General features: G+C 40.8%; 1 protein-coding gene across 2 annotated transcripts in view; it reads right to left on the reverse strand.

Annotated features, from left to right (window-relative positions):
• The window catches only part of ARHGAP10 (Rho GTPase activating protein 10), a 366526-nt gene that overhangs the window by 190050 nt on the left and 161653 nt on the right, over positions 1-14823 (reverse strand). For both annotated transcript variants that reach the window (XM_027769930.1, XM_006143418.3), the window contains exons 8-10: positions 6983-7112; positions 3985-4091; positions 2114-2208 (exon numbers count right to left, since the gene is read on the reverse strand). In XM_027769930.1, coding sequence (XP_027625731.1) covers positions 2114-2208; positions 3985-4091; positions 6983-7112 — 332 coding nt within the window. The remainder of the gene's footprint in view (positions 1-2113; positions 2209-3984; positions 4092-6982; positions 7113-14823) is intronic.

The raw sequence follows: 14823 nt of genomic DNA on the forward strand, positions 1-14823 counted from the left end.
TAAATGAAATTAAATAAATAATTCCTAAAAACATAAATGAGGAAATAAACTAAAAAATAAAATCTATAATTTAAAGAAGGGGGAAAATAAGTAACTTAATCTTAAAGATTTAAAGAGACACATATATGAAGAAAATTATTTTGAGTTAATCAAAGAGCTTTAGAAAAGCTCTTTACAATAAACACATTACTTTTGAAAGAAAAACATGTATGATATTAGTATTTACATGATAAGATGGAACTCATATAAAAAAGGCTGAATCTAAGAAAGAGTAAAGCTTCTCCCCCACTCCAAGGAATTCTTGAAAAACTTACAGAACACCATCAATACCCTCCCACACACACACCTTTTTACTCTCTGAAATATCTGTCAGACATCCCAGAAGCAACACTAGATAGACAGCTGGCTATCAGAACCTGGAGTTCAAGGAAGAGATAGAGGTAAAGATAATAAATTTAGGAATTGTCAACACAAAGATGGCACCTACAGTCATGAAGCTGGACAGGATCACAAGGGGCATGAGTAGAGAAAGAAGAGATCTAAGGACTCAGCTCCAGAGAACTCCAACATCAAGAAGTTTTGGGGGGCGGAAAAAGTGGAACTGGCAAAGGAGTGTAAAAAATGACAGTAAATGGGACCAAACACAGGGAGGTGTGACATCTTTGAACCAAGTGAAGTCGTGTATCATGGAGAAGACAGTGACGGGTCACATCAGTTGCTGCTGCCAGTAAAGAGCTTGACTACTGAGAGCTGACCGTTGGACTGCCCACTGGACACAGCAACAAGACGACCATTAATGACCTTAAACAAAAGCAACTACAGTGGAGGGGGGGCAAAGGCCTGATCGGAGAAGCTCAAAGAAGCATTATGAAGAAAGAAATTTGAGATCATAAATACAACAGATTTTTAAATAATTTTTACTGTTGGTAGGAAGAAAAGAACATGCCGAAAAGGAATGGCTGTCTCATTGGTGATGGTGGTGGGATTTTTGTTTTGTTTAATTATATAAGGATTAGGTTGTCCAAAAGTCATGACATATTTTTCTGTGCAAAAAGGCATCATGACTTTCCCAACAACCCCACATTTCATCTGCTGATAGAAATCAAAACTAACGTTAACAAGAACTGGAAGAATTGTTCGAGCAACAATTCTGGAATCACAGAGAGAAGACAGAAGAGGGAATGGAAATGACTGGACGGAGAGCACTTAAGGACACATTCGCAGGCCCCCGGTCGTCGGTTCACTTACTGCAAAGCGAAGTGCACACCCTCCCTGACTAGCCCCAAAGACTCAGCTATAGCATCGAAGGAAGAAACAGCATTCATTGTTTGTGTATCCTTGGGCTGTGACCTGACCTAAACTTTTGTTTTAACAAATCTCCTATGATAAGCTTTTATTATACAAACATGGAAAAGCCTTATCTAAAAACCTTCGCTGCCAAGCCTGGGCTGGCAAGGAATTACTGTGCTGACGGTGATTAAAAAATAAATATTCTTTTGAGTACCATGATTTTCCTTCGTGCTACTTGAGGACATAGACATTAATGCCAGAGAAACAGCAATACATTTTTTTTTCTTTTACTTCTTCCTCATGGCAAAGTTGTTTTTTTTTTTTTTAATAATTTTAAGTAACTGAAAGTCATAGGATGAAAATAAATAACTAGCCTGTGAACACAGAGAGTTTGCCTAAAGCCTCCATCACAACAGAGTTTATTCACTGAAAATTCCCACACATGAAAGGGAATATTCTTCTGTCTCTACTAGTCCCTCGTTTTAGCTCTGTCACCCACTTCATCCTCAACCCACTGTTCTCTTCATGATCCAAGTAGCCTTGGATCAACAATAAAATGCTCTAAGATTATTTCTGAAACAACGTCGGTTAGAATGTCTCCAGACTTCGGCCAAGATGAAACTATCACTGCTCGGCTAAACATAGTGACCGAGACTAAACAGCTTAGCATAAGCACACAGCCAAGAAATGCAACGGGTAACAGTCTTCCAGGCCAGGGATAGCACAGTTACACTGGCCTCAATGTTCTTCCTAATTGTTTTTAAAAACAACTCTTTCGTAACATTCAATAATACTTATATATTCAATAATTCTAGTAGCTTACCGGTCAGCAGCTTCTATGTCAAAACAAAACCGTCGGTCAATGGAGTCAGTATGCCTTTTGGTGCATTCTTTCAAAAAGAACACCTCTCCATCTCCCTGCAAATAAGCATTTTAAACATTCTCAAAAACTACAATATAAACATATACACACATTGAGGTACCCTATACTGACAGGCAGGGGTGCCAAGGTTCAAGATTTTAAGTTCCTTCTCTTTATCTGATTTTTCTTTCAAACTAGTTTATTTAAAGACTACTTAGAAGGACCAGCAGATGGTGTAATGCCTATGTCGCTGGACTCTCATGTAGTCAACCATGGTTCAAGTCCCAAACCTGGTGGCTTAACTCACAGCAGGCACATGTGCGTGCATGCCCAAGATCCCGAGAAAAGAATGGAGGAGAAGGGATTGCAGCAAGGCCATCTCCCCTGGGGGGCCGGGGAGGCAGGGGGGTGATTTCTCACTTTCTGTCTCTCTGTCTCTCTCTTTCTGGTGAGTGCACGCACCCTATTGCAAAACCTCTCTAAAAAAAAACTACTTATAATCTAAAATCTTCATCTCCTATTAACATTTTCTAGATAACAGGAACATTAAACTAGGCCTCACCAATGCTAATTTTAAGACACAGAAGAGGTAGATTAACAATACAGTTTCTAGATCCTATAATGTTTATTCTTCTCTTATCATGACTTAATTATTTCATTTATTTTTTAAATTTGCTAGAGGGTGTGTGTGCTTGCAGGAGAGAGACAGAAAATGAGAAAGCACCCCCACACACACACATGGGGAATGGTCACACCAAAATCCCTTCTCCTCCATTTCTCCCTTCTTTTAGGATTTTAGGCAGTCACAAATGGCCATGCCAAAATCCCTCTGTGTTCCATTCTCTCCTGGGATTTTGGGCACGAACACACACACGCCCAGTATGATTTTCGAGCCACCAGGTCCGGACTCAAATCACAGTCAGCCATGTGGGAGTCCAGTGCCTTACCCACTAGACCACCTGCTGGCCCCTTACCTTTCTTTCCTAAAATGTGTTACCAACTCCATTCACCATAGGTGGGAAGGGCTTTGATCCCATGCTATTGATCATGACGAGCTGCAGGATCTACTTAAAACATATAAAACTCACTTTTTCTATGCAGCCAACTCTTGTGGTCTTGATCTTTTTCTTACTATCATGCTTTGCTTTCCCATTAATTCTTTGGAAGGAGTACCTAAATGGGAAGTACCTACATGAGAGCTTTGTTAGTCTACCTGAGCAGTGCAACTCACTACAGGTCACTCAGCTTTATAATACTTTCACACTATGAATGTATGTGTGCAAGTCAGATCTCCTGTGTAAATGCTGAGTGACCATGAAGCCAACAAAAGCTTATTGTAGATATTATCCTTACCTTCCAGTCACAGTAGCATAAAGAGAATCTGTTTTCTTAATTAAAATAATAATAATAATAATAAGCCATTAGTCCACCTCATGGCATGGTAGTTAAGGATCCCATATGGTCAACTGTGCGGCTTAAGTCCCCGACCCAATGGCTTGGAAAAAACACCAGCCACATGCATAAATGTGCTCAAAATCCTAAGAGAAGAAGGGACTGTGGTGTGGCCATCTCCCTGCAGGGTTTTTTCTCACTTTGTCTTTCTCTCATTCTCTCTCTCTCTCTCTCTGGCAAGTATATGCACCCTCTAGCAAAATTTTTTAAATTTAAACTAAATAAGATATATACATATTCATATGTATATATACACATGCAATTTATTTTATATAAATATATTTATACATTTATAAATAAAAATATACACATATAGTTGAAATGATACCCTGAAGCACTACCTCTCACACACTCTATCCTATGGAGAGTCAAACACATACCAGCTTCCCCCCAGATCTGTGTTCAAATGGGATCATGTTGAACTTCTTGGCGGCTTTCCGGTACATGCAGTAGTGTTTGACCCAGCTGGAACCAAATGGAGCAGGCCCTTCAACAAAACACAGATTTCGTATTTTTCCCCATAAATATGCAATATGCAGAGCTTTAAACCCACTACTAAAGAGGAGACGCCCAAAGAGCTGCAACTAATACAGCTCTGGGAAACACATCAGCAATACCGTGGTTCTAGTCAAGGAAAACCTAGAGAAAATGAGAAGACAAGATTCTAAGACATTTTTAGCACTACAAAGTGATTCAAACAAATTTTTTCCTAGAAAAATATTAGCTGCAACTGAAAAATGCTTCATTGTAAGCTCTACTTTTGGTTATTTCAGGGGTTAAGACTTCAAGGGTTTGAAAAGTTCCATTCTGTAGAACAGATGGCTTTGGATTCAGTTCTGCCCTCCTACCATGACAGAACTGTAGAATAACAGTGCTAAGCAGCAGCATCTAGCTACAAATCCACCTAGTACTCCAGCCCAGTACAGCACCTCGGTGAGCAACTGCTCTCACTGATAATGGCAAAGCTATTTGAGAAATGAAGTATGGGGGCCAGTGGGTGGTATGGTGGTTAAGGCACTGGGCTACCACATGGTTGATTACAGTTTGAGTCCTAGACCCAGCAGCTTGAAAAAAAAATCACACCAGGCACGTGTATATGGATGCCCAAAATCCTGAAGGAGACTGGAGGAAAAGGGACTGCAGCCCGGTCATCCCCCCAGGGGGTGATTTCTCACTCTGTTTCTCTCTGGCAAGTATGCATGACCTATAGCAAAAAAACTAAAAATAAATAAATAAAATAAGAAATGTAAGCCTCATGAGGCCAGCAGATGGCATAATGGTTACATTGCTGGGCTCCCACATGGTCAACTGTGGTTTGAGTCTCAGACCCAGAGGCTCGAAACTCACGTGTATGTGTGCCCAAAACCCAAGAAAAGAATGAAGAAGAGACTGCCATGGCAGGTGGTGGGGAGGATTTCTTGCTTTCTGTCTCTGTCTCCCAAGTGAGCACACATGCCCTACAGTAAAGTCTCTCAAAAAAGAAAGAGAAAAAGGAAAAAAAGAAAAAGAAATGTAAGCTTTATGAGGGGTGTGCTGTCCATTTAGGCACCAGGGCATTCTCAGAACCTCTTAACTCTTGCTAAGTCAACAGTACGACCGCCAAAGCTTTAAAGGACAGTAGTCTGCATCAGGCAACTTGGCATGTTGTGATTTCCCATGCTAATAAAAGTCTAATTATAACAAATCAAAGGTTAGACCCAACAGAGGTTGATCGTTTTTTTTTCTTTTATCAAGTGAAGAGTATTTTTAAAGTAATTAACATCTATTATTATCACCATTATTTTACACACAAATAACCTTCTACACCTAAAAATCAAAAAAGGACAAACTCAAGAAAGAAAAAAATACTCATTTAAAAGGAGTACGTTTAGACCCAGCCACAGTAGCATGTGCTAGCAGATACTGCCATTCTGCAGGCTGAGGCCACGTGGGAACCCTGGGTTTGATTCCTGGCTCACCCTGAAAGCCAGGCAAGGTAGTCCCAGCTACTTAGGAAACTGAGGCAACAGGACTGCAACACAGAAAGGCTTCTTTTTTTTTTTTTTTTTTTAAGGAATTCAGTTTCTTTAGGAAAGCTGCTAACATTATTTGGGAGTTGGGAAAGAGACAAAAGGGGTTCCTAAATTGCAATAAATTTCATTTCAAACCATCTGTAGTCCATAAATTTGAATTTGGGAACTAGTGCTATGTGTGTGTGTTACATATACCTAGCATTTGTACTGTGTTGTATGGGTCATAAAAATACTGCCCAAGTATTTCATTTACTACTAATTTAAAAACCTTAAGAAATGGGTGGTATATTATGTGATTTTACGTTTAAAAAAAAAGGAGGTTAGACCAAAGGCCTGAGAAATGACAAAGACAAACCTCAAATCAATCTCTAAACCCAAATACCAAGGTGTTTCCACTAATTAAGCCACCACCCCTTTTTTTAAAAGAGATTTTTGCTATAAGGCATGCATACTCACCAGAGAGAGCAACAGAGAGACAGGAATGAGAGAGAAATCACCCCCACCCCCCCAGGTAATGGCCATGCCACAATCCCTTCTCTTTCATTCTCCTCTTGGGATTTTGAGCACGCATACACATGTGCCTGCCATGAATTTCAAGCCACCAGGTCTGGGACTCAGGTGGCGTGGAGGGAAAGACGCTGGATTCCTACATGACCAACTGCAGTTCCAGTCTCAGACTTGGAGACTTGCTTTCTCACTTTTTCTTTCTCTCTCTTTCTCTGGTGACCACATGTGCCCTGTAGCAAATTTTAAATGATAATAATAAATAATTCTTTAAATAAAAAGCTATTTTTATAGCCATGTGCAATCTCAGTCATTTTAGTGAGAACAAACCATCTCAGAGTGGTGTGGATAAAAATGCTATGAATGAAAAAATGGAGTATTTCTCTCTTGACGTTAGCATGAAAGAGTTATATATACACTGGGTCGTCAGGAAAGTCATGACATCTTCTTCTGTTTTTCCATACAAAAATGCTTTGTGGCTTTTTCCAACGACCCCATAGATGTGTACGTGTTGGTGGTGATAAGGATAAGGGTAATGGGGATGGAGGGAAAAGTTAATGTCCTCATAACTCTGCTTCACTGACCTTACACGGAACTCTGGCTCCCTTAACGAGCCACAAGTCTGTGGGCGCAGTATAGGACCGAGTGCCGACAGCCATGGCCACTCCGAATCTCACTGCTTTCTCTCTACAACTGGGACGTGCCTCCCCAAATATGCAAAATATACCTTCCAGGACAGGAGGGGGATAAAAGTGGCCGGAATAATGTCCCAGCATGTCAAGGCGATTACAACAGCAAAAGCAAAGCTTTAACTCGTTTGGATTTCAGGCAGCCGTTCCACCACTGGCTGAGGGCCTCTTACTTTTCTCCTGTACATACAGGTAGCCTTCGGCCGTAAACTGACTCGCACGCTTGTGGTCCTTGGGATTCTGTCTGATTTTGTTCATAAGTTCTTCCACTTCGGACCTCGTTCCTTCAAATCGGTTCCGTGTCTGAAATGAATGAGATACCCATATAAATTTGTAAGTTCTCATATGAGCTTTTTTGTATACATTTTGAAGTCTTTGAATAACTATATTTGTAGTACATATTATTTTTAACTTCCCGAAATATCCTCTTTCTTTCTAGTGTGTCTCCTTATTAAGGTTCACGATCAAAGGGGGATAGGGAACAGTATAAAATAGCTAATAGAGGAGGATAAGCCAAAGCACCTAAGGGTTATTTACCTTTGAAGCATCTAACACCATAAATAATTCTTTTACCCATCATGAAAATTCTTGCCTTCGGGTCTCACACTATTACTCTATCTTACCTGATATGTATATAAAATAGATCATAAAATATCTACCTCAGAAGTATTTTCTATGCAACAACAAATCTGACCAAAATTGTTACTTAGACTAACACTTGGAATCAAAACTTAATCCTTCTGTGCAAACTAGTAACTATGACTGTCCACTTGTCCAGGTAATGGCACTGAAAATGACATCTCTTCCATGAAGAAGGAAGGGGCAAAAATCTCACCTACAAATAATCTCTTTGCAATCTGAAGAGACAAACCCCGGTTCTGAAACCTAGGAGACTTGATATGCCAATCTCAGTCAAGCTGCTGGCTACCCTGAAAACACATACGCATGGTGAAGTGAGAAAATGACAGAAGCAACTGTCATGAGTCAGCAGGTTTCTGGACATTTCTTTCATCCCTACTCAAAAATAATTGTGTTAATACCGAAAAACTGCTGATGTGAAATTGCGGAGGAACAGAGATTAAACATTACTACTGAAATCTCTCCTCTCCTCCTTACGATAAAACGGGTTACCAAGGGTCTTAAGAGTGGGAAAATAAGGGGCCTGAGGAGTCTGATAAATGTAGATTGTAAAAGGGGAAAAGCTATCTGCAGAGGTTAATTTAAACACAAACCAAGAGCTTTCAGGCAATCTACACACGTACTGGAAGAAAGGACAGGCTGTGGAGAGGGTAGAATGAGTCCGCGGATGGTCAGACTCTTCTCTCCTCCCCTCTCCTGTCTCCAGGGTTTTGTGCCCCCGTTTTTACACTGATTCCACTTCGACTGTATCCCCCTCTTCATCTCTCTACTGGGATTTCTTCCAAACGTGTATATAATATATAGACATATACACGCATATGTCAAGGTACTTCAAAAGTCCAGGGGGACCAGCAGGTGGCACAACAGTTAAGATGCTGAACTCCCATGTGGCCAATCGTGGTTCAAGTCCCAGACCCAGTGGCTTGAAAACCATGTCAAGGACATGTGCATAAGTATCCAAAATCCCAAGAAGAGAATGAAAGAGAAGGAATTGTGGGATGGTCATCCCCCGGGGGGGTGATTTCTCACTTTTCCTGTCACTGTTTGTCTGTCTGTCTGTCTCTCTCTCTCTCTCTCTCTCTGGCAAGTGCACATACTCTATGGCAGGAAAACAAAACAAAACCAAAAAAAAACTTTAAAAAGGGAGCCAGCAGTTAGTGTAATGGCTATGTCGCTGGATTCCCACGTGGTCGACCGCGGTTCACGTCCCGCACCCAGTGGCTTAGAACTCACGCCGGGCGCGTGTGCGTGCGTGCCCAAGATCCTGAGAGGAGAATGGAGGAGAAGGGATTGCGGCGTGACCATCCCCCCTGGGGGGTGATTTCTCGCTTTCTGTCTCTATGTCTCTCTCTGTCTGGCGAGCACACACGCCCTATAGCGAAAAAACCTCTCAAAAAAAAAAAATTAAAAAAACAAGTTCATGAAAAAAAGGAATTAAAGTATGATTAATTTTGGTGCAAAAAAACTTAAATTTATGCATAATACATACTTTCCAGGAACTCTTTTGAAGAACTCCACATATGTGTGTGCCAGATAGGTTCAGGTGCTTACACACAAATACACACTCACTCACCCCCGTATTTAACCCGATGAATTCTAGTCAATACCTCATAATCTATGTTAGTGCTCGAGTTGTCCTAAATTTGAGCAGCAAGAGTTCCCATGTCCTTTTACACATCCCTCAATTCCCTGAGTTAACTCCTTATTTTCTGTCAATAACTTATCCCTGCTTCATCTTACATTGTCTCTGCTCCACTGCTGGCATCAGTCAGTTCCCCAAAGCAGGCCTAGTTCCTTTCAGTGGAGGGTAGTACTTAGAAGCCAAGATGTTGACAGTACACTCAGAGCAGGGTCGGGGGTGGGTGTAATTATTTGCAAGTCTCAGCAGACTTAGGAAATATGTGTGTGCACATAAACATTCTTCCTTATATATTAATATACAAACCTCCGGCTACCTATGTATCTGTGTATTATTTTAAAGAATTATTTATTTAATTCCATTTGTTGCTATTGTTGTTATTATTTAATTCAACCAGACAGAGAGAGAGAGAGAGAGAAAGAAAGCAAGAAAGCAAGCCGCCAGGTCCGGGACTCAAACCACTGTTGGCTGTGTGGGAATCCAGCGCCTTTAACCACCACACCACCTGCTGGCCCCTGTATCTATGCATTTTTAAACCCATGACTTCGTGTCAATAATTCTAACTGCACTTCAAGGCTCCAGGTTTCTTTCTAACCAAGGTCTTTCCAAATCTGTACATTGCTTCTAGCACAATGAGAAACCTAGCTCAACATAACCCATCTATCGCCCCAAATACTCCAGCTGCCTCTACTGCATGGCACCTTTGTCGCCCTGTCACCACCCACCCTCCCTGCTGCAGACACCTACACACAGTGCCCTGCTTCCTTGGAGGACTCTGCCCAGGAGGGAAAAGTTTAACTATTCTTTAAGTTATGTTCAGATAAATTATGAACTGTGACAGAAATTAAATCTAGCCATTCCCAATTCTAAGGCATACGAAAATGTCTTCTAATTGTGATCATGTCGGACTGGATAGTACAGCAGGTAATACTAAAGAGCACTCAGGCTGTGACTGGCAGGATGGAAAACACCTGTGCTTCAATCCGCACCGTAACCTACAAGGCTGGCCACTGTCTGGCGCCACCCGATGCTGATACAGTGCCATTCCTGCCCTGCTTCTGTCCCTTGCCTTATGTGTGTCAGAAAGCACAAATTGCCAAACCAGCCTTATGAATTTGGCCTTCTACAGCAAATCGTTGATGATAGCACATATCTGGGAAGGGAGGTGTCGTTTGGGGACTAACCTGGGATTCCAACATATTTCAGTAAATCTGGAAAGCTAGGAGGTCAGGCTGAGCCACTCAGTGACAGGAGCTGGGGAGGAGGAGAGCTAGGAGCTGTGCGTTCCAAGTTTTACCCAGAAACAAAGCTTTACAGGCAGAGGCCGAAGACTGACTCCAAATGCAGCTTGCCATTTTTTCACTTATGTTTTCCTGTCCTGGACCCATAATCTAATTCAAGGAGCTAAAAAAGGCAGTGTGATGAAAAATAGGAAGAGAGTTTCTTCTATGGGTTTAAACCCTAAAAGATTGGGCTCCATGCAGCCCTGCAATGGCAAACTTCCAAAATAACCTAACAGAAAGGAACAGGACTCTACACACAGACATACTCACACACACCCTCACTCCAGTCCCCTACAATCCCCTTAAGTACCTATGCAGGGGGAGGAGGCAGAGTAAGGGACAGCTCCCAGCAAAACCCAGGGGACAGCGCATGAGGTCTAAACACAAGACAGGATGACACAGGTTAGAACTGCGGAGTGCCTAACTCTGAGTTATTGAGACTTCCACATTCCCTACAAGCTGTTAAGGTCCTGGGAAACTAGACAGCCCCTAGGATGCTCCCTAAAAACCTGTATTTCCTGATCCCTGATAGACCACGTGTGGCCATGCTCCTCCTAAACACGAAATCGGAACCTAACCACCTCAGCCCTGCTCTTGCACAGTAGGGCTTCAGGAAATTACTTTTCCTCTCTTAGACTCAATGTTCACATCTATAAAATGGGAATTTCAAAATCTGCATTAAAGAACTTTTAGGACTAAAGACATGTAATCCAAATAAAGCTTTTAGAGCTATAACTGGCACATAGTAATGAAATTGACTGAGGTAGCATTCCTTTTGCTATTTTTTTTATAACTAAATCACTGGAAAAATCACAATAATTATTTCCTAAGAAAGGATAAAAGAGATTCTTCAATATGAAGCTAGCATGTTAATATCTCAGATCTAATTAGAAGAGAGTCTATCTTGTTAATTTTCTTCAGGTTACAAAAACTAATCCATATCATGTATAAAACAAAGAGAGAGCACACCACAAACATCTTGGGGTAACAAAAAGAAAAGATACTAACAAAACTGAAAGTAACCATAAACACACCCCAAGGGAGGGGGACACGCTGCCAAATTTTGATGTGATCATTTTTCAGTTTGGTTTTTTTTTTTTTTAATACAGTTTACTGTTTTGATGTTCATTTTGCTCACAATGCTGTAACGAAAACATTTGCCCATATTCTTAACTACTTTTTAACCTGAGGCTCACAAACAGTGTGGTGGTTAGGGCACTGGGCTCCCACATGGCCACAGTGGTTTAAGTCCCAGACCTGGCTTTCTCACTTTCCCTTCCTCTCTCCTTCTGTCTGTCTCTGGTCAAATCTTAAAAATAACAACAAATAACATGAAATAATTAATAATTCTTTTTTTTTTTTTGGAGAGATTTCCACTATGGGGCTCGTGCGCTCGCCAGAAAGACCGAGAGAGACAGAGAGACAGAAAGCGAGAAATCACCCCCCAGAGGGGATGGTCACAGCAATCCCTTCTCCTCCATTCTCCTCTCGGGATCTTGGGCACACACGCACACACACCCGGCGTGAGTTTTAAGCCACCGGGTCCGGGACGCAAACCGCGGTCTACTACATGGGAGTCCAGCGACATAGCCATTACGCTAACTGCTGGTTCCCAATAATTCTTTTTAAAGACAAATTATTCTTAACCATTATTTGTATCTTTTTAAAAATTTTATTATCATAATTTTTACATTATGTTTAATCACATGTATCTTTACAGCGTATTACATTTCTTTTTCCAGAATGGCTACCATGAATAACAGTCAAGACAAAGACATTGCTATCCACATCCTCATCAAATAGCTTTTCATCATTTCTTTCAGTTTATTATTATTATTATTTATTCTCATTATTTTTTAAAACATTTTATCACTATATATCATTTGACTTATAAAGAGAATTTACACAACATGAAATACTTCTCAGACCAGTCCAGTTGAGAGTACTATATGTGTTATCATCAACAGGTAATAAACCATTTCTGTGTCCCACTAATGCCATGCCTCTCTGTTTGCTCTCTTGCTATCCTTCTCTATACTCTTCCCTTCTCTCCCCTTCCCCCCGTTCCACACTGTCTTCGGCACTCATAACTATTTTCACTGTTTTTATGCCCTCCAAGATTTCGATCTCTACTATAGAATGCGGATAGTCGGTATATATTAAGTGGATATGCACAGTATCTTTCTTTCATATCCTGGCTTGGTTCACTTAGCAATACATCTTCCATATTTGACCACTTTCTATGAAATGCCAGGGTCTTCTTGTTTTGTTTTTGTTTTTATGCCTGAGTAGTATTCCATAGAGTATATGTGCCACACTTTTTCAATCCATTCATCAGTTTGTGGACATTTGTTTGTGGACATGCATGTCTTAGTGATCATGAATAATGCTGCAATAAACACTGATGTGCAAGGACTTTTCTGACTGAGCATTCTCCAGTCCTTTGGGTAGAGACCCAGAAGTGGGACTGCAAGATCAAATGGTAGTTCTATTTGTAGATCTTTGAGGAACCTCCATATTGTTCTCCACAGTGGCTGAACCAGTTTACATTCCCACTGACAGTGTAGGAGAGTTCCCTTTCACCACAACCCCACCAACAATTACTACTTTTTGTATTTTTAATCTTTGCCATTCTGACGGGGGTTCGGTGGTATCTCATTGTGGTTTTAATCTGCATCTCCCTTATGATGAGGGATGTTGAGCACTTTCTCATACACTTTTTGTCTGTTTGTATGTCTTCCTTAGAGAGATTTTTGTTTAGCTCATTTTCCCATCTTTTAATTGGGTTAGACATTTCTTTTTTTTTTTTTTCTTATTTTTTTGGGGGGCAGGGGGTAAGCCGCTTGAGTTCCCAGTGTATTCTGGTTATCAATCCCTTGTCTGAGGCATATTTGACAAAAATATTCTCCCATTCTGAGAGTTGTCGATCACACTAATTACTGTGTCCTTTGCTGTGCAGGAACTTCTTAATCTGATATAGTGCCACTTGTCTATTTTAGGGATTATTGCTCATGCTTTGGAGTCTTATTTAAGAAGTCTTTGCCTACCCCAATGTCTCTCTGAATTTCCCCAGTGTTTTCCACCAGAAGTTTTATAGTTTGAGGTCTTAGGTTCAGATCTCTGATCCATTTTGAGTCGATTTTTGTTATTGATGAAAAATGGGGATTCAGTTTCATCTTTCTGCAGGTGGATACCCAGTTTTTCCAGTACCATTCACTAAAAAAGGTTTTCCTTTTCCCAATGGACTGACTAGTATCCCTTGTCAAAAATCAGTTGGCTGGGGACCAGCAGTTAGCGTAATGGCTATATCGTTGGACTCCCATGTAGTTGACCGCAGTTCGTGTCCCAGACCTGGTGGCTTAAAACTCACACCGGGCGCGTGTGCATGTGCACCCAAGATCCCGAGAGGAGAATGGAGAAGGGAGCTTTCTGTCTCTCTGTCTCTGTCAGTCTGGCGAGTACATGCACCCTATAGCAAAAACCTCTCAAAAAAAAAATCAGTTGGCTGTAAGCTTTGGGGTTTATTTCTGGAGTGTCTATTTTATTTCATGGGTCCACCTGTCTGTTTTTGTGCCAATACCATGCTTTTTAAATTATCACAGCTTTATAGTATATCTTGGGGGCAGGGAGTGATATGCCAACCACTTCACTCTTCTTGTGCAGAATTGCTTTAGCAATACTTGGTCTTTTATGACTCTAGATAAATTCTATGATTGTCTTTTCTAGATCTGTGAAGAATATCTCTGGTATTTTGACTGGAATTGCATTAAATATGTAGATTAATTTGGGTAAAATTGCCATTTTGATTATGTTCATTCTTCCAATCCAGGAACATGGGATGTCCTTCCACTTCTTTATGTCCTTCTCATGATCTTTTTTAAGATATTCATAATTCTCTTTGTGAAAGTCTTTGACTTCCTTAATTAGGTTTATCCCTAGGTATCTTATATATTTTGTGGCTATGGAAAAGGGATTCCTTTCTTCAGCTCTACTTTGTTCAACTTGATGTTTGTATATGGATATGCTATAGATTTTTGGATGTTGATTTTTGTATCCTGACACTTTACTGTATTCATTTATTACTTTGAGAGTTTTTTCGCAAAAACCTTTGAGTCTAAGTATACCATCATGTCATCTGCGAATAAAGCTATTTTCAATTCTTCTTTTCCAATTTGAACGCCTTTTATATTGCTCTCTTTTCTGATTGTATTGGCTAAGACGTCTAGCACTATATTAAAAAGCAGTGGAGAAATTGAGCAGCCTTGTCTGGTACGTTTTTAGTATAATGCTAGCTATAGGTTTTTCATATATGACTTTGCCCAAGATCCCGGGAGGAGAATGGAGGAGAAGGGATTGCGGTGTGACCATCCCCTCTGGGGGGTGGTTTCTCGCTTTCTGTCTCTATGTCTCTCTCTATCTGTCTGGCCAGCGCACGCGCCCTACAGTGAAAAAC

This window comes from Tupaia chinensis, unplaced genomic scaffold (genome assembly GCF_000334495.1).
Source record: "Tupaia chinensis unplaced genomic scaffold, TupChi_1.0 Scaffold000098_1, whole genome shotgun sequence".
Lineage (NCBI taxonomy): Eukaryota > Metazoa > Chordata > Mammalia > Scandentia > Tupaiidae > Tupaia > Tupaia belangeri.